General features: G+C 39.2%; 1 protein-coding gene across 1 annotated transcript; it reads right to left on the bottom strand.

The window, feature by feature from the left end:
• Window positions 1-675: 675 nt before the first annotated feature.
• Window positions 676-17,829, bottom strand: LOC137294328 (putative N-acetylated-alpha-linked acidic dipeptidase). Its single transcript, XM_067825327.1, has 19 exons — window positions 17,782-17,829; window positions 14,551-14,837; window positions 13,008-13,293; window positions 11,383-11,508; window positions 10,892-11,072; window positions 9,839-9,935; window positions 8,848-8,937; window positions 8,461-8,546; window positions 8,028-8,147; window positions 7,649-7,734; window positions 7,008-7,071; window positions 6,676-6,743; window positions 5,643-5,749; window positions 4,659-4,749; window positions 3,975-4,064; window positions 3,192-3,357; window positions 2,714-2,795; window positions 2,389-2,481; window positions 676-1,522 (listed from the first exon to the last, which is right to left on the bottom strand). The coding sequence occupies exons 2-19, from the start codon at window positions 14,832-14,834 to the stop codon at window positions 1,312-1,314; spliced, it is 2,328 nt and encodes a 775-aa protein (XP_067681428.1). The 5' UTR covers window positions 14,835-14,837; window positions 17,782-17,829; the 3' UTR covers window positions 676-1,311.
• Window positions 17,830-19,386: the final 1,557 nt, after the last annotated feature.

Raw genomic sequence — 19,386 nt, 5'->3', positions numbered from 1 at the left:
CGATGTATAGTCCGTTTGGTTCAAAAGCGGACTGATGAATTTCAGCGTAACTCGAAAACCGATGAGCATAACATAGTCAATGAAACCCTGATCATAATTTAAAACATCATACCAACTCTGTGAGGTTTTTGCAGAATTTTTGTCCTAATAATAAAGATGTTGTTTAACAAACTAGCATTAACATATTGACACAGTTCACTGTTTATTACGAGGGAGGAGTGCAGAGAAAGGCACAGCCAGGTGTTCGAAAATCACGTGCACGAGAAATTTATTTATTCAGTAACCTGTGCTGTGCTGTCTCCATGCTTTCTCGCACACCTGGTTGTCCCTTTCTCAGCACTCCTCCCACGTAACAAACAGTGAACTTTGTGAAACAATTTTTTTATCTTAAGGAAAAATATTCTGCAAAAACTTCACAGAGTTGGTATGATGTTCTGATTATGATCACCGTTTCATTGAGTATGTTATGTTTATTAGTTTTCGAGGTAGACTGCAATTCATCGGTCTGCTTTTGAGCCAAACGGAGTATAACTCTGCAGCAACAGATGGATAATATGATAGCGGTGCGATGCACTTGTGATGAGTTTATAAGCTTTTTGTTTTATTTGTACCTTTTACTCCAAAGCGTTTGACGAATATCCAGTAAAAAATGCCAACTGGCGATAGTTCTTTATCTGTATAGATGCTTTCTTTATTTGCTAAACTCTATTACAATCTTTCATGAAACATACATAGTCATAGAAAACTTCAAAATGCATTCGTAAGCAAAATACATCTCAACATTGAATTACACCAGCGCTCCTCATTGTCCTGCAACGGCTGTTGGTTGATTCTGTCAGATTAGAAGCATTTTTCCCAATTTCCTCTAGACATTTAGACCCCAACAGAAAACGATTCACAATGTTGAAATAACGAATTACGTAAGTTTATGATTAACTTTGTCAATCAGTCGCATTAAGAATGTCATAAGGCGATGAGGATTTAAATATTTTTTTCTGTACAAATCTGGTAGCCCCCCCCCCCCCCCCTCTCAAATACTTGGGTAAAAACAAATAGCACCCCCCGTCCCCCCGAATTCTATGTACAAAACACATGACACCCGCCCATTTAAAATAATAAATTAAAAGCAAAATAGCTGACCCCCTAAAATATCTGTACAAAACAGCTGACCCCCACCCCCCTATTTTCTGTGGACAAAATGAATGAGCCCCCCTGAAAATCCTCATCGCCCCCCCTTGTGATAAATTGTGAACGGTCCCTAAGCGTAATATATGCCAGCGTGTCCTAGGTGTCAAGCACCTAGGCTATGTTCTACTGTACACCAGGCATGAATCTGGAGACGTCACTAAGCGTGGAGGCTGCCGATTGAATGGTAAAGAGGAGCACTGAGAAATGTTGTTTCACACGTTCCCATCGTGCATCAACATCCGGGGCAGCATCGATTTCAAAAAGAAGATCTACGAGGCCTGGGAAAGTACTTCCGGCATAGGCGTTCTTGCTGCTCTCGGCCACAATCAGATGCCTGGCAGGAAAAAACTCGATGTCAGTATATCAGAATAATGTGTTTCGGAAAATAAATATACGGCTGGAAATTAATTTATAAGCAACACCAAATTCTAAGACCTGTAAATCGTAAAATTTAAAAAGGAGACACTTTGCCTTAGTGATGTATGAAATTGACATAGCTCGGTGTGCCGCATGAGGTTTAAGCAAGAGAATCAATTCACGTGCAACAGCACACAGATCACATGAAACGTTCAACCAAGCAGATCATTGAAATCAAGATTATACTGATCACATTTTACACTCTCTTCTTCCATTTTGTTTTGTTATTACCAAACAGTGTCATGGCACATCATAAAATGTCCGAGGCTTTGAAATGGCATATTATTGGCATGAGGAATGCAGGCATGTCCCTTTTCGAGTTATTTAATCATTTGAACCCAAACGGGCTACTGAACATGCGTGTCTTTTTAAACTATGTTTGTGCTGAAGTGGAACACGTTATATGAATTGCGCTTTATTGTCAATCCATATACCATATTCCCCTTCATCGAAGTAATTTGGAAGATGTGAAATAATTGTGCGGGTGATGACGTAGTCGACTAAGACGAAGCAATTCTCTCTTAGTTGCGTCTATCAGGAATGGTCAGAAAGTTCAAATCACTGATTTAATACCAGAGTCGCCCAGATTATGTTTCTTGGTTTGTAACTCAGTTTAACAGAATCTTTGAAAATCATTTCAGGGTTTCGTCCCACATTTAAACTGATGAACCATGGTAATTGAAATAATGGTAAAACCGGTACTGAACTTACAAATACTTTTGCAGCACAATGAGGTACATCAAGAATGATTGTATGAATTATTAAAGATGCACTTGAACATACTTCCTCGTTGTTCGGTCCGGCAATCCTTCGTCGTCAAGAAACGCCTTCTCCAGCAGAAGCAACTGGTCATTCACAGCACGGGTCGCCATTGGACTGAAAGTATATTCACCAGTATTTCACCATTTCCATTGGTTCCATACAAAAACGTTTGGAAAATTGTCTTATGACTTGAAACATTATGGGTAAACTTAGACACTTAGACCGAATCTTATGCACTAGAAGATATTGATTCTACAAATGCCGCCGACGTCCTCGGTAAGGATTTATTGCATTTATGCAATGTTAACGTTCTTACAGGATAAAGGCCGTATACATGACTACTTACTCAAACCTGTTGAGTGTTGATAGCCTTTCGTTGAACCGTTGAGATTCCCTCGTGAAATTTGAGATTACATCCTTGAGTTCATCTACAAACAGACATCGCCGACACGTGATGAGTGGAGGAAAAGAAATGGGGGAAAATTTATCAGTCAAAATGAGTTTCAAATTCTGTTCGCCGAAATGTAAAACACATAAGACAATGAATTAATTAAGGAAACATCTAAATGTTCCACTACGTCTCCTTCATATTGGAGATTCAATCGTTTATTTAGTAAGATGTTTAAATACAGACTTGCGCACTTTTTATGACTAAAGAAGCATAAGTTTAGGCAGATGTGCGTAGCGACTAGGACTGGGATAAACAGTCCACAATTTCGTAAACATCTATTTACTGCAGGACTGCTCCCGGTTAATTCTAAAACTTAAGGCGAGATATGCGCGGGATATGATTTAGTTTATTTTGTGAATCACTAAGATCATACTATAGTTGTCTAAATTGTCCCTGAGTTTGGCCCCATGTTCTCTGTCCAGTGTTTGCCGGTATGTGTTGAGGGCCCAGCTGTAGTCGCTGACGTTGAAGGGGATGATGAGGGAGTCAGCCAGAGAACGTGTCAATTCTGCTGCCATCTGAGATACAGCCCGGTGATACTGGGGAGGGGACAGAGAATTTAATGTCTCTTGATGAAGTGAATACAACTATTTCACAGCCGGATTCAAACCAGTATTCAATGGTTATCCAGGTATCATTACGTCTGAAGCAAAGTTTCGACGAATTAGAATTGCGTCTTCTCGAAATATAGTTCAACCGAATTAACAATTTAAACCACAGTGTTCCTCTCCTGAGCACGTGTATCTTTTAAAAAAGTCTCATACATCCATTAACAGTTCCACCAAGTTTTCAAAGGTAGATTTTTAAACGTCTATCACCGGCTGTACCGTTATGCATACCGACAGTTGCCTTTGTGGTGGCAATCTTGAGGAAGGCACAGTATCGGAGTAACAGTGAGTGAGTGAGTGAAGTTAGTTTTACGTAGCACCGAACAATATTCAGTCAGCCGAATGTAAATAATCGACCCTTAACCAGACAATGGAGCGATCGACAACTGGCATACGATGAGTAAGAGACACAAAACATGAGCATGTTCAAGTAGTAGTGCATAGCAGTAAAACATGTTTATTCATGACATGGCATATCCAGACAATAAACGGTGAGAATTTCTTTTGTTCAAATGACTGTGAATTCTGTGTATAATTGTGTTTCTCACCTCAAAGTCAGGATCGACGAAACGTTTCACTGAATAGAATGTTTCGTAAATGGTGTGATACAACGGGAAGAACACAACCGAACTCGCCGTCTGAAAGAATGAAAACATACTGTGCAGAACGTTAGTGCAAACGAATACACTGTCACCAGTATCCCCAGAAACAAATTCCGCTTGATGTGAAGATTCAAATAGTTGTGAAAGTCATATGGAAGGATCACCCAAACTCAGTCATGACGCTGTGTCAGCAGGTCCTCCCCTACGAAATAACCACTGGCCCGCGAGCCCTTGGCAAGTAAATATCCAATCGAGCCAGTAAATGTCCACATGGGGTCATTTTTAAATATATCACTCTCTCCTACTTGTTAAGTTAAAATACACCCCTAAAACACACCAGATCATGGCTTATAATTGATGGTATTTAACGTTCCTTGGCTAGTGAATCAAGTTGTGGGCTAGTAACGTGTAGCCATAGCTAGCCAGACTAGCCCGGCTACCAAAATCTGGAAACCCTGCCTACCGGCAGTACCTGCCATTCGTAAAATTGCCTAAAAGTGGAAGTAAATGGAAAACAAGACATATCCATTTCCGGAATGAATAGTCTCCTTGTAGATTATTGGACAAATATCATTTAACATCTGGAGCAGTGTAATCACCATGCTTGTGATATAGTTTTGATAAGCATACATAATCAGGTTCTATGCCCAAGTCTACGGATGCAATCCCAGTGAGCTGAACCAAGGTTGCATAATCACTTGCAGATCCCAGGGAACCAATTCTGAAAATAAGTAAGGAGTGAGTGAGTGTGGTTGTACGAGGTTTTAGCAATATTCCAGCATTATCACAGCAGGGGGCACCAGAAATGGCATTCACACATTGTGCAGGGGAACGAACCGGGTCAAGACGACAAGTGAACGCTTTAACCACTAGGCCATCTCACTACCTCTCGAAATTAGGACGTGTAAAATACATATAACAATTAAAATACAATGAGTAATGGTTACATTGTTTTTCATAATATCCATTCAATATATTCAAATGAGTGAGACCAGTGACCATCCGGGTTATCATTGGTCTATTAAAAGGTCAGGACTTACACACGATTATCGGTAAAAAGGATGGGCAAGCCTTCAATACTATCTAATATAAAGCTTTGTAACTTATAGAGCATACACAAAAAATGGCTTGCAACGCGCCTGATCTATATCGATATTCATGCTGTCTGATTCAGGCATCATTATTCACTCGGCTATTCTGGGTGCGGCGAACACTAACACACAAACATATGAGTGAGAAATTTGGATTATTGCATCACTCAAAACTACTTATATGTTTTGCAGACCTGTGAAGACCAAGAAGGGTTTTTGTTTCTTTGTTTTGCTTGGATAGTTTCATATTGCCATGGCAACAACAAGAAGGAGCATCACTTGAATAGTCGAATATACCACTAATATTGTTCGTTATAGGCCATTCGATTAAATGTGCATCTAGTGACATGGATACAAATATTAGTTCGTATATACGTCGTTTACAAGCGGGATCAATATAAATGAAGTTTAGTATACTATGTACTGCAAATGAACCCCACAAATATGTCACTAGGAAACAATCTGTCGCTCGTCACTTCTTTACATCGGCTTTGCAATGCATTATGAAGAAACAAGGTTACACCTGGGTATGTTCAGATGGTTCCCATCCCCATCCCTCCATTCCTTCTTCATGAGCCAGTTGTCATACAGCGTGGGGTGTTCAGTGTCTGTGTGATTCGGATTGGGCACCTGGCACCAAACAGAAACATCTCAGTTAAATAATGCGGCAAGGGCCAAATACATCTTTAGAATTGTGGCGAAAAAGGGTGTAAATCTGAAGCATCTACACCTTTAAAGAGTTCCTTGAAGATCCGGTTTAGAATTGTTCTTCAGCATCTCAAGTTTGTCGTAAGAAGCAGCTGGGATGGGATGATCAGACTCACCGACTTGGTTGACACATGTCACCGTATCCCAGCTGCATAGATCGACGCTGGCGGTGTCCATCACCGGATTGTTTGGTATCGACTCTAATATTTACACACTGCCGTCATATAGCTGGGTTCGGAATTGACCAATAAACAAACGATGCAAGACAACTATTCAATGATTGCAATAGAGAATGTAAAAACTGTTCCCGAATTTCTCAAGGATTAAGTTAAGATGTAAGAAATCAATGTCAGGTTTCATGTGACAAGTTTTAGTAGGGCTGCTGCTTTTGTTTTCAAAATCCATGTTGATCTTTGATGTAAATAAACCTTGTTAAATCTTAGTAATTTCTTTCACATATTATCTGGGCCTTTTGTCTGATATGTCTGGGGCTTTTGTCCGAAGGGGCTTTTGTCTATGGGTCTTATGTCTGTGGGAGTTCTGTCTTGTGGAGCTTCTGTCTGTGGGGCTTTTGTCTGGGGGCTTTTGTCTATGGGAGTTTTGTCTTGTGGGACTTTTGTCTGTGGGTCTTCTGTCTGTAGGAGTTTTGTCTTGTGGGGCTTCTGTCTTGTGGGGCCTCTGTCTATGGGAGTTCTGTCTGTGGGAGTTCTGTCTTGTGGAGCTTCTGTCTGTGGGGCTTTTGTCTGTGGGGCTTCTGTCTGTGGGAGTGTTGTCTTGTGGGGCTTCTGTCTTGTGGGGCTTCTGTCTTGTTGGTCTTTTGTTCGTCCACCCTGTAGACGTTGTCATACCTTCTTAGCAGCTTCATATACAGCATGATACATCAGCGGAGTCGAACTCACACTCAAAGAATAGTTTCCTGAAATATGTAACATGTACAGAGACCGTGCAAAAGAAAGTTTAGAGATGGACAAACATACAAAGGCGTAATATTAAACTCACTCATTCTAAATACCGTTCGTCTATCGGTACAAACACTGTTTATTTAGGGACATGAGGGTGATATGATATCTGCCTTAAAACGAAGGTTTATTAGGTTTAGTTCGGTGTTAATTCAATATTCACCTTCTGTGACAAGCATACTTATTGAGTAATACTTCAGATAAATGAATGCAGTAGCTACCTGTTACAACTGTATCTAGGTTGATATATGCCACTGCCCTTTCCCTCAAAGCCTTGCGATATTCCTAAAAGGAAAAATGTTTCTCGAAAAAGGTTTGCGTGTTTGTTAAAAATATAAGAGATACAATCCAAAACATGCAGTGCTCCGAATTAATAGTAACCACAGGTCCTCATGTTTTGTGAGGATTAAAGATTTTTTAAAAAATATTATAAACCTCTGTGATGTTTTTGTAGAATAGGTAGGTGTGCAAGAAAGGATTTACACGGCACAGAACAGGTTAATGAATAAATAACTTTGTCGTCACTTGTGCACGTGCTTCATGATCACTTGGCTGTCCCTTTCTCTGCACAAACACTCGTAACAAACAGTGAACTGTGTCATTATTTTAATGTAGTTTGTTCAACCACTTTTATATCTTTAAGACTAAAATGCAGCCAAAAACATCACAGACTTGGTATGATGTTTCGATATTGATCAGGGTTTCACTGTGTATTTTTGTTTTATTGGATTTCGAGTTAGATTGCAATTCTTCGGTCTATTTTTGAGCCAAACGGACCATAGGTCCATATATGACTATATAAGACACGTCAATGTCATAATGAATCATTGGTCAACTTGCGAATAGTTTAATAATAACTCACCTCTGCCCATTCATTGGAACCGGTGAGGGCATACTCTTCCGCCGCCCAGCTGCAGAACATGATAGACCTCCTGGGCCGCCATATACCTGTGTCATTGATAGCTTGATGATTGGATACAACTGGTCTTGCTCTCAGAAGAAGGAAATAACTTAAAGCATAACAGTTTTAGAATTAGCACATTGAGTTTTAACTTAACATACATACATACATACATACATACATACATACATACATACATACATACATACATACATACATACATACATACATACATACATACATACATACATACATACATACATACATACATACATACATACATACATACATACATACATATATATATATCAAGGACAAATGAGTACACAAGAAGACTGACCAGACTTCACCACATTTCCCATAACTCGAGCAGCCTCCATCATGACGGCCGTGCCACTTCCGGGATCTGTTGCCCCGTACACCCAGGCGTCGCGGTGATTGCCAATTAGAACGTAGCGATCTGAATGAAGCATACATTTTCGACAATCATGAAATAATGCTAAACGCTGAATTTGGTATTCAAAAATTGTCTAAGCCTGTGTACAGAATCATCATGTTAGAGATGAATCCTGATGAAAATACCCTGCCCAAATGTTCAACCCAGAAGTTCAACATACGTTTCCACTGAATAATATTGTTTGCTTGTTTATTGTTTAACGATACACTCTTCAATAAGCTACATGGCGGGGGTATGTAATCATAATCGAGCCTGGGGCAGACAATCCAGTGAACAAACGTCATGAGCATCGATCTGGATCGATACCTGAAATTACCTGGTTCAATAGCCCCTTTGATAGTACCGACCACGTTGTGAACAGGTTTCATCACATTCGACGTGGAGATATGGATTTGAACTTTCCTGAAACATTGAATTGGATGATGAATTGTACGCGGACACGGAAATAACAATTCCCATGTTTTGCCAGAGTCAGAAAGGTTCAAGTGACCACACCTCTCGACACACACGCTGAGGGTAAATGTAAAGCGTTAAACCGTGCAAAGAAATACCTGGTCTTCGCCTCTTAAGGACAACATATCTGAGAAGGTCATATGTATGGACCATGAATGACAATCAGCCATGGCACTCGGTGTTGGAGAAAAGAAAAGAATCTTCACACAATTTGACTGCAACAAGTAAGTAAATAAGTCGTACAACATACCATCCCGGTGACTTCAGCTCCGGCCCCAGTCTGTATGTGATGTTGATCCCTCCTCGCCACTCAGGGGGCACCTCGGGGCCACCCATCACCCTGATGAACAGCGATACACTGCTGTACTGCTGCCCTGGTGGGACAGTTTTCAGGCTAACTAAACATCATAGGCCGTCTGAATGTACTGTTTTCTCTACGCGATAATATTTAAAGATGTAATAATTATCAATGCAACTTGTTGAATGTTTAGTACAAGATAAAGCTCGTAATTCCTCCCAGAAAGTGAATTCTTTTATAATTCATTATACTGTGAATGGTCTGGATACTTTATCTGAGTTTTGACTGATTTCTCATGGGTCCTACTCAAACAAGTGTTTGCCACAAATATGACAATGTCCCCCGCCGCAAAAGAACAATGAAATATTGCTAACATTGACTTGAAAATAAAGTGAAGGTCACCAAAACTGACTGGTGTCTACGTAAGCCCCAATGTAGGCTGTCACCTATTGGGTACAAGAATCTGAAAAACGGCCAAAGTGTTGTGGGGACCTTTAAAATAAGGTCACGGTCACCAAAACTGATTGGTGTCTGCGTAATCCCCCCAACTGACAATGATCACACGTCAGAAAGGCCATACAACATTCAAAATCAAAATGGCCATGCCGAAATTTCAAAATGACCAGAAAGAGGCCATACATTACTGTTTCATTTTTTATTACTCGGACAAATACTCATACACAATACTCATAATGCCAGTTATAGAAAAGCTTGTTATCCTGAGTGAAAAGCGAACAATACTCTTGGGGAAGCCATGGACTCGGTAAGGAGTTCCTCTTCAGTGTGGGAATTGAGGATTAAATCAATGTGTCTGCAAGATTACAGACCGATACTAAGCAGATAAAAACAGGGAATCTTAAATTTAATTGGACGACTGTAGTTTTGCAAGACTAAATATGAAACACTGACGTGAGGGACTTGGTTACAGAATGTGTATACGTACGCGAGGATTTTCTCAGCAATGCCATATCCTATAGGATGTACTGGAATTTGGGGAAGTTTTACTTTAGGAGAGTCTTCAGAATATCTGTAGGCCGATTCTAAAACACACATGTGGTCATCATATAACAGTAGCTGTTAATAACAACAACAGATATTCTATTGTAGAAGACGGTAATGTTACAATAACAGTAATGTTGACAGCTGTAACACGTTTTATTGCAGAAATTCTTAATGACAGTGATGCATGTTTTATTGTAGAAGTTGGTAACATTAATATACCAGTAGTTGTTAATAACAATAATGCATGCTTTGTTATAAAAGTTGGTACTGTTGTTATACCAGTAGTTGTTAATAACATTAATGCATCTCTTATTGTAAAGGTTGATTATCTTAACATACCGGTACTCGTTAATAACAGTAATGCATGTTTTATTGTAGAAATTGGTAATGTTAATGTATCAGTAACTGTTAACACCAGTAATGCATGTTTTATTGTAGAAGTTGGTGATATTAATGTACCAGTAGCTGTTAACAACAGTAATGCATGTTTTATTTTAAAAGTTGGTAATGTTAATGTACCAGTAGCTGTTAACAACAGTAATGCATGTTTTATTGTAGAAATTGGTAATGTTAATGTATCAGTAACTGTTAACACCAGTAATGCATGTTTTATTTTAGACGTTGGTGATATTAATGTACCAGTAGCTGTTAACAACAGTAATGCATGTTTTATTTTAGACGTTGGTGATATTAATGTACCAGTAACTGTTAACAACAGTAATGCATGTTTTATTATAGACGTTGGTAATGTTATTGTATGAGTAGCTGTTAATAACAGTAATGCATGTTTTATTTTAGACCTTGGTGATGTTAATGTACCAGTAGCTTTTAACAACTTCCAAATTCTCACAATCACCTTCCTCAAAAACACGTTAATACAGTTACTGTAAATACAATTACAGTAATTGTTGTTAATGCAACATTGTCAGGTGAAGCTGAGTAAGTAGCTATAGTAGGAATGGGTTTTGTAGCCATGTGGATATTTGACTCTTACTTGTAGCTGGGTATCCTGGAGTTAGAGGGTCCCCAATGTCTTCATAGACTGTCCCTCTCTGTGCGCCGGTTGGGGGCAGGTAAGAGCTGTCGGGGTATACCGCCGCCCCACTCAGTGTATAGTCTTTTGGGTCTGAGTAGATGATGACACCACTCGCCCCGTGGTCGGCAGCAATCTGAACCTAGAGTGAGTGAGTGAGTGAGTGACATGTCTCTTTTTCTAGTAAAATAATGGGTTTTTAGGAATATATTACTGAGACTACAAGTGGTTCAATATAAATTCATGGCTTTATCAGTGAATGTGACAGACAGCTATAAAACCGAAAAACTGTTCAAATAATCTGTAGACATCAAGGTATTCATCAGTCAGCAACACAACTGGAGGCGTATCCAACAACCCGTTAATATTTGTATAGTCATCACAACATGTGATGACAAGGTGTAATAATTACTATCTACTCAGTGATTTAGAGCACTGAAATGTTTACTTGCCAAGCTTCCTCTGAATATCCTGCCATACTTGGCAATGACGATCTTGTCCGTGACATCAATACTTGTGTTATTCTTTAACCAGTTGTAATCCTCGACCCGTCCATAGTTTACGTACACCATGTCACCCTACACAGAGGAAGTAAGAAAATATGAGACAGACGGGCGGACAGACAAGGCCAGTCCCACATTACATTATACTGATACAAGTGTGTTGATGCTGGTCTTACATTACTGGTACCTTAACAGTGTCGTCATTTGATAACTTCAAGAAATTCTTGTGAACGTACAATACAGATATTATACCGAAGTATCAGCAATATTTCACCCCATATGCTGAAAATCTAGTCATAATTTGAAGTATTTACTTTATGTAAAATTGCAAAGCTTAACCATACATTTGTGTCACTAGTCGACATGATTCTAACACATGGCTATTTTGTATACCTGCATGGAAACAGTTACTCTTTATAGCTTCATAGCGTTGGCAAATCAGCACGTTGTGAAAATATGAAACATACACCAAAGAACACTTCGGGTTTCTTCTGACTATTGAAAAGTATTACTCTTTCATTTATAGACTGTTCAGAAGAAAGTGAACAAATTCACAAGTAAAGTATTGTTATTTTGCTGTACATTTAAGGGGCGATGGGACAGTCTAATCGCTAATGCGCCCGTTCGTCACGTTGAAGACCCGCGTTGGATTCAACACATGGGTACAATGTGTGAAGCCCATATCTGGAGTCCCCCATCGTGCTAAAGCTCCCTAAATCCATACTCATTCACTATACGTTTAAACGAAATGAAAAAAAAAGACAATTGTAATTTACATTTACATAACTAAAATTCTGATCGTGGAGTTCATACACTGAATGGACAGACATTATGAATTCCATAGATAAAAGGCACTTGCAGCAAATCACGAGAAAGTAGGTCACACAACAATGCACATTGTAATTGTCAACACCACACCATGTCAGCAACGTTGTAAATTTAATGTACTGTTCTGACCTGACTCGTATTGTCATAAGCTTGGGCAAACAGATATAACACTAACTCAACTGATGTTGGCTTCACGTCACTACATGTTTAAAACATCAGGCCAATTTCGTGAAGTTTTTGAAGAGTTTATGTCCTAAAAATTAAAAACTTGTTTAACAAACTATCATTAAAGTATTTATATAATCCACAAGGGAGGAAGGCAGGCGTCTAGCAAGTATATTTTCCTGTTAGCCCTATAGGTTGTAAAGCTTCTTATAGTTCTAAGGGGTTGTCTAACCTCTTTAGCAAAAATCATGTTTAAGTTCAAGCTTTTTTTAAACAATCTTAGCTACGCCCTTGGAATTTCCCTCCAACTTCAACGGTATTTGTATAAAGTAAGGGAGGGCTATGATTGTACAGTACGGTGGTGTAACCTAGTGATTAAGGCGTTCCTGCTGAAGACCCGGGTTCGATTCCCCACATGGGTACAATGTTTCTAGCCCCCACCCCCAACACACCTCCAGCACCCGATGTGATATTGCTGGAATACTGCTAAAAGCGGCGTTAAAAAACAAACTCAGTTACTCACTATGTTCGTATAATAACTACCTGTCTATGGTATGCCAAAATAAATATGTTGGTGTCACCTGGATAAGTCCTGCTGGAGAGTAGGCGTTGTATGGCGGAAGCGCATCAGGGTGATCTTCTCCTGTCAAGTTGGCTTCCTTAAGAGGAGACTCGTAAACAACACTTCCGGTGGCGTCGAGGACACGAACCACATTAGGAGCGTTTGCGTCGGGAAAGGACAGAAGAACGTCATAGGGCGTTAGGGTCACGTCGTCAAAACCCCACTCCTGCCATTTAGACTTCATCCATTTCGCAAGGTCAAGACTGTTTTCTGACCCCGCCACGTGAGGTTTTAAAGTTATGTGTCTGTAGAAAACATGATCCATAGTGTTATCATTGTTTTATTTGATGTGTAATGACGATTGTTAACCTGAAAATGTTTTGTACGTGAGAGTTAGAACTAGATGAATGGATCACTAAATATGAATGATGATAACATCGTTGCAGTCTAAGTAAACTCAGTCTCAGTGTATTTCGTTACACTCCGCCACTGAGTCTAACAAAACCTAATAGAAGGTCGCGTCAAGTAACCTTTCAGCGACCAATGACCATCCAATCAAACGCGAGACGGTTAAATAGATTTAACAAATCAGACAACGGCTAGGGATCTGAGGGACTTTCAAAATATTCAGGTCACTGACACAGATCTCTCTACAAACAAACATCTGCATGTAACACAGTTATTTGATCTGCAGTATATATGCTTTGGGGTTTCTGTTGACATGGTTACCATTAGCTAATATTTCTGCAAGATAACATCCTTGAATATTGCCCAAAACACCATTTTCAGCGACTGCTTACTCACCGTTGTCATGGTTGTACATCCGCCATGTGCATCACCCGGAAGCGATCGTACGCTAAATAGCATTCGGAATCGTTCGGGTGCGAAACAGTTCAAAAAACAGTTCAAAATGTATGTGCGAATGTGCACTTTCGCGATTTGGTAAGCTTGTTTCTGATTGGTCAATCTCAAAGGTTACCTGACGCGACCTCCCATAAGGTTTTGTTAGACTCAGTAGTGGAGTGTAACGAAAAGTACCGAGGATGAGTTTACTTAGACTGACATCGTTGATTCTGAACTTGTCAAAGTATTATTTCATTGTTAGTTAGATAATTAGTTAGTACGTTCCTAAATAATAATTTCCCTTAATCCCGTTAAAAACTATTTCCCTGGTTAAGTACAGTGTCACAAACTCACAGTGTCACAGTATTAAAGAGCAGTTGAAATAAATGGTAGTGTCCAGAGAATTGGTAGTCAGCAAAAGCGCGCTTGTCGTAAGAGGGGACTAGCGACTTCGCTGACATATGAAAATGTATCCTAATTGCTTTGATTGATGCCCATGCTGTGGATCACTGGTCTGTCTGGACCAGACTCGATAATTCACAGACCACAGCCATTTAGATGGATGAGTGCGGTGTTCACAACAAACATACAAACAAACTTAACATTAAGAATGTTTAAATCTTCATTCAGAAATGCTGCATCAGTCATATTTTAGCTATCATCCACATGTCCCTAGGTATGTTACACCAAACTTAATATACAAAAAATGATGTACTTACTCGAGAAACTCTTCGATGTTTTTATTATTGATTTCTTTCATAAGTCGTTCCGTTATCCCAGGATCGCCATCTGTAATAATGGCATCGGGTATGCCAGGAAGGAAGGTTCCATTCTTTCCAACATTTGTCTGAGGGTTCTCCTCGGAGCAGAGGGCGTACCTCCCTAGAAGAATCCCCACACAGAGGCTCACCACGCTGGTAACGAGGCCAAAAAACAATAGAGGCTTTCTCAGCTCCCTTCTGACCATGTGGTCCCGATCAGGTGCAATGAACTGCAGCGACATCGCCTATATCATAGGCAGAACATCCTCACTGTTGATGTTATAATGAACATTTCGACAGATTGTTCATTCATTATACATATCACAATGACATGACACCATTATAGTGAGTGAGTGAGTTCGGTTTTACGCCGCACACAGCAGTAGTGTAGCTATATAGCGGCAGTCTGTAAATAATCGAGTCTGGACCAGACAATCCAGTGATCGATAGCATTAGCATCGATCTGCGAAATTGGGAACCGATATCATGTGTCAACCAAAACAGCGAGCCTGACCACCCGATGCCATTAGTCGCCTCTTGCGACACGTATAGTCGCCATTTATGGCAAGCATGGGTTGCTGAAGGCCTATTCTACCCCGGACATTCACGGGTAACCTATATAATGACAAGGAAATAGGTTGTACGTGTATATGTTACAGTCAATATATGTAATCAGTAATTATAGCATTACGTAATGACTAAATGAATCAGTTACTTCGTTGAAGTGCCTTTGAGCACTAGGCATTACGTGTAATAACTGCAAATACACTTATTAAATGTAATGACAAAAATTTACACAAAATGACACTGTTTTCATTGTGCAATGACACATCTGTTGATTTCAAAGGTTATGATAGATTTTACATGTTGCGAATCTTATCTTTGTGGTTATCAAAAACATTACAAGTGCAAATACATAACTTCCCCAAAGTAACTTCCCCCAAGTGACATCCCTCAAGTGACTTCACTCGCTTGACTTTTTCTTAATGCCCCAGCAAATGACAAGTGCTCAGGGGATCAGAGAATTTGTTCTATAAAACCAACATTGTTTCTGGCTTCTGTTACAAATCATTTAGTTACAACCCTTACATGAGATCATCATGGCAGACTCTTATGAAAACCAGATTAAACCAGAGAAATATGAGACATGACGTTTGGAAGAAAGTTTTAATTTCATTTTCTAATCCCGTGTTACATAAAGGACAATATCGACTTTCTTTATCGACAGTGGTTTTCTCCCCTCATTAATCATTAACGATAACAGAACTAAACGATATTTTACAAACATTGCTCGTTAGCTATATGTTGTAATTATTGATAAATATTTTTCCGGTTGAAGTAACGTTTTAAACATCTTGTAATATTCATAACGTGAGCTTGAATCTAAGGTGGATTTCCATTCTTGATTAAACATGTCTATTGATCTAACGCGAAATTCATTTATAAACCAATTCACATCGCCAACTGACTGGCATAACCACATGAAACCGAAACCTTGAGAAAATAATAAATATCTGATATCCGTTATGAATTCCATGTTTTACCACAAAATCCAGGTTTAAGAGCATATTGTAAGTTAATTTTGTCAGACGTTGTTCGTGCATATTCAGAATCTTGAACCAATATTTTAAACATCTTATTTCAGAATTAATGTATAAGGGGAATCTGCTGTATTCACCGTATACCATGCAGTTAGGTGTTTTTGGGCTTACATTGAGGTACTTTTTACAGGCTAAATGATGGACTCCCTCTATACAATCGGACCGCTGAAAAACCCATATTTCAGCTCCATACATTAGACTAGGTTGAATCTGGGTATTAAATATCTTAAAAACACACTGGGTGGCATAGTTCCAACTTTGTATAAAACCGTTGAAACTTGTATTAAAGCCTTTTTCCACGTAAAGCTAAGTTCTGTGTACATTTAGTCAAATTCCTTCTATTTGGAAACAACAATCCTAAGTGGGAATACTGATTGGATACATTAATCAATTGACCATCATAAAACCAGCGTTCGTTTGTGGCCACAGGACCACCCCTCCTAAATATTAGTAAATGCCATTTCTGTTTTGCTTAAATTAACTGTTAACTTCCATTCTTTCGTGTAGCTGTCTAAGTTTCTTAATTGATTTTGTAAACCGACCACAGTATCCGAAACTAAAGTAACGTCATCAGCAAAGATGAGCATTAGGACTTCCTCTAAAAGATCTGGGTACATTTGAATTCCGTGTTTTCCACCTAAATTGATATCATGATATAATTCACAAATGAATAAGGAAAATAGGAGTGGACTTAAACAACAACCTTGTTTTAAACCAAGTGGACAATCAAACAAATCCCCTAATGAAGACCCCGTCTTTGCAACGCACACAAGAACGACCGTTAGAATACACTGATTTCAGAATGCTTATCATTTTCCCTTGTTAACCTGTTTTGCGTAAACAGTGCCATAATTTAAAGCGAATGACCGAATCAAATGCTTTTTCAAAATCTAGAAATGCTATGCACAACTGATGTTTTCTTTTTGATAATGCTTTCTGGATCAGTGCATATAGAGTGAATATATGGTCCGCCGTTGAATATCCCTTTCTAAATCCTGCCTGGGCCTCAGGAATTTTATCACGCATATTCGCCCAGGTTGATAGTCTATTATTCAGTATCAAAATAAACATTTTCCCTAATATACTCATTAATGATATACCCCGATAATTATCAGGAGGGGAACATGCATATGGGCTGATGTACCCTCGATGTTTGTTTCTGTTCCCTGACCTCGAAGGGCAATATTCGCAATTATTAACTATCTTTAATTAATTGGCATTTAAGAAGCTTATCATCGATAAAATTGACTTTGATTTTAATGTGTGAAAGCCTAGAAGGAACATTGTGACGTTGTCGCTTTGTTGCACTTTGGTTTATGTTGACACGTTTAACTTGTCGCTACATCGCGACTATGTAAATTAAAACAGTTAAAATCCTTGTCAACTCTGTATGACTGTCATCCTTGTATGACTGCCATGTGTAAAACCAACCACACATTGCTCTCAATCTGTTATTTTTAATGCATTACCAAAACAAAAATAGCTAACAAAATATACATTGAACAGCTATTAGGTCTGCTAAATGTCCCGTCCCCAATTGCAATGAAGCTGGATACGTCAAGAATATTTTAAACTGATTGTAACGTACCTTCCGACTAGTGCACAGTTGTCTTCCTCGGTCTCTGACAGACTGGCCTACATTGTGGAGCTATTGTTTATGGTAAATTATTTATGCTGATTTATGGGCTATGTGGAACAACCGGCGTGAGTGACAGTACACGAATTTATGCATATACAACCTTATGTCGACCCAGCGATTAAATGCTCCATGACATGTGGGACATGTGGGTGTATGGAGACTAATTTTTTAAAGCCTTTGACGAAATCGGGGTATTATGCTTTTAGGTGGATCTAAAAGAACCTAAACCAATATTTGTCAGTTTAAGTAATTGATTTACACGTCAAGAACCTTTATGAAGGAATCTTACAGCGTACAACATTGTGGCCTTGGTGTAGGGAGGGATTTGCCTGTGCAAGTCCGAGTTAGCTCTGACTACGCATATATATATATATATATATTGGAGTATTGGAGTAGTAACTCCACACCTGAAGGGCATGCTCTTTGCGCAACAGTAAATATGTACACTATATGCAGGAAGAAGTCTTATAAGATTTAGTTGTGGTTGAACAAGAAAATTTTCTTGATTTAAAGATGGAGATGGAAGGAGATGACTTGACATGAAGAGTTAGTGAGTTCCAGAGGGAAGATGCGTGTGCATTGAAAGATTTGCCGACAAAAGTTTGCAACTTGTATTTTGGGACACTGAGAAGATTTTTGTCTTGAGATCTGAGAGACCGCGCTGGAGTGTAGGGTGTTATAAAATCTTGTATGTGGGAGGGCAATGAACTGTTTAGTGCTGAATATACAAGAGACAATGTTTTGAATTGCATTCGTTCTCGAATGGGAAGCCAGTGGAGTTACTTTAGTGTGGGAGATATGTACCCAGTGTGGATAAGATGAGGGATCTTACCAGCGTGGCAGCAGCATCAGCTGTTAAGAGATGGTGGATGGCGCCAGTGTTCCAGAGATGGAAGAGACAGGAACGACACACGTGAATGATGTGTTGCTCCATGCTGAGACATGAATCTAGATAAACATCAAGATTCTTCACCAGAGAAGAAAACGCTATGTTTTTAAACAGTTTCAGTTCTATGATTTGGAGTCATATAACATTCATCTAATCGATCCACTCCATACAGATACATGCGACAAAACCCTTTCTACATTCATAAGAAAGGTGGGTCGATTGTATAATTGTGAAGAAACCATGATCATATTTGTTTCGACAGTATTACAGCGGTACGATGATGTTTGGAAACAAATCGAGTCTGGACCAGACAATCGATTGATTGTCACCATGGCAATGGCAGAGCATGTGTTTACAAATCACTATGATATAGTATGATACCAGGTGTTCTCCAAAAGGTGAGCGTATGCTGTCCAATCCGCGACACCGGTCATGAACAAATGCGAAGTCTACACAATGTTCACCTAAACAATTCAGGAACGAATGGTGCAAGTCAAAAAGGACATTGTATTGGACATCATAGTGGTCACTGATGCATCAAATGGCCTCCACGTGTCAACCACAAAACCTTTTGAAAGCTTTACCGAAGCCTTGGGTGATTGTTTTGCAGTGGAATTTACAAAACAAAACAAAATTCCATTTCTCCCACCCCAAATTTTATTTCC

Source organism: Haliotis asinina, chromosome 8 (genome assembly GCF_037392515.1).
Source record: "Haliotis asinina isolate JCU_RB_2024 chromosome 8, JCU_Hal_asi_v2, whole genome shotgun sequence".
Lineage (NCBI taxonomy): Eukaryota > Metazoa > Mollusca > Gastropoda > Lepetellida > Haliotidae > Haliotis > Haliotis asinina.
The sequence above is the reverse complement of the archived record's forward strand: the minus strand, read 5'-3'. Positions and strand labels throughout refer to the sequence as shown.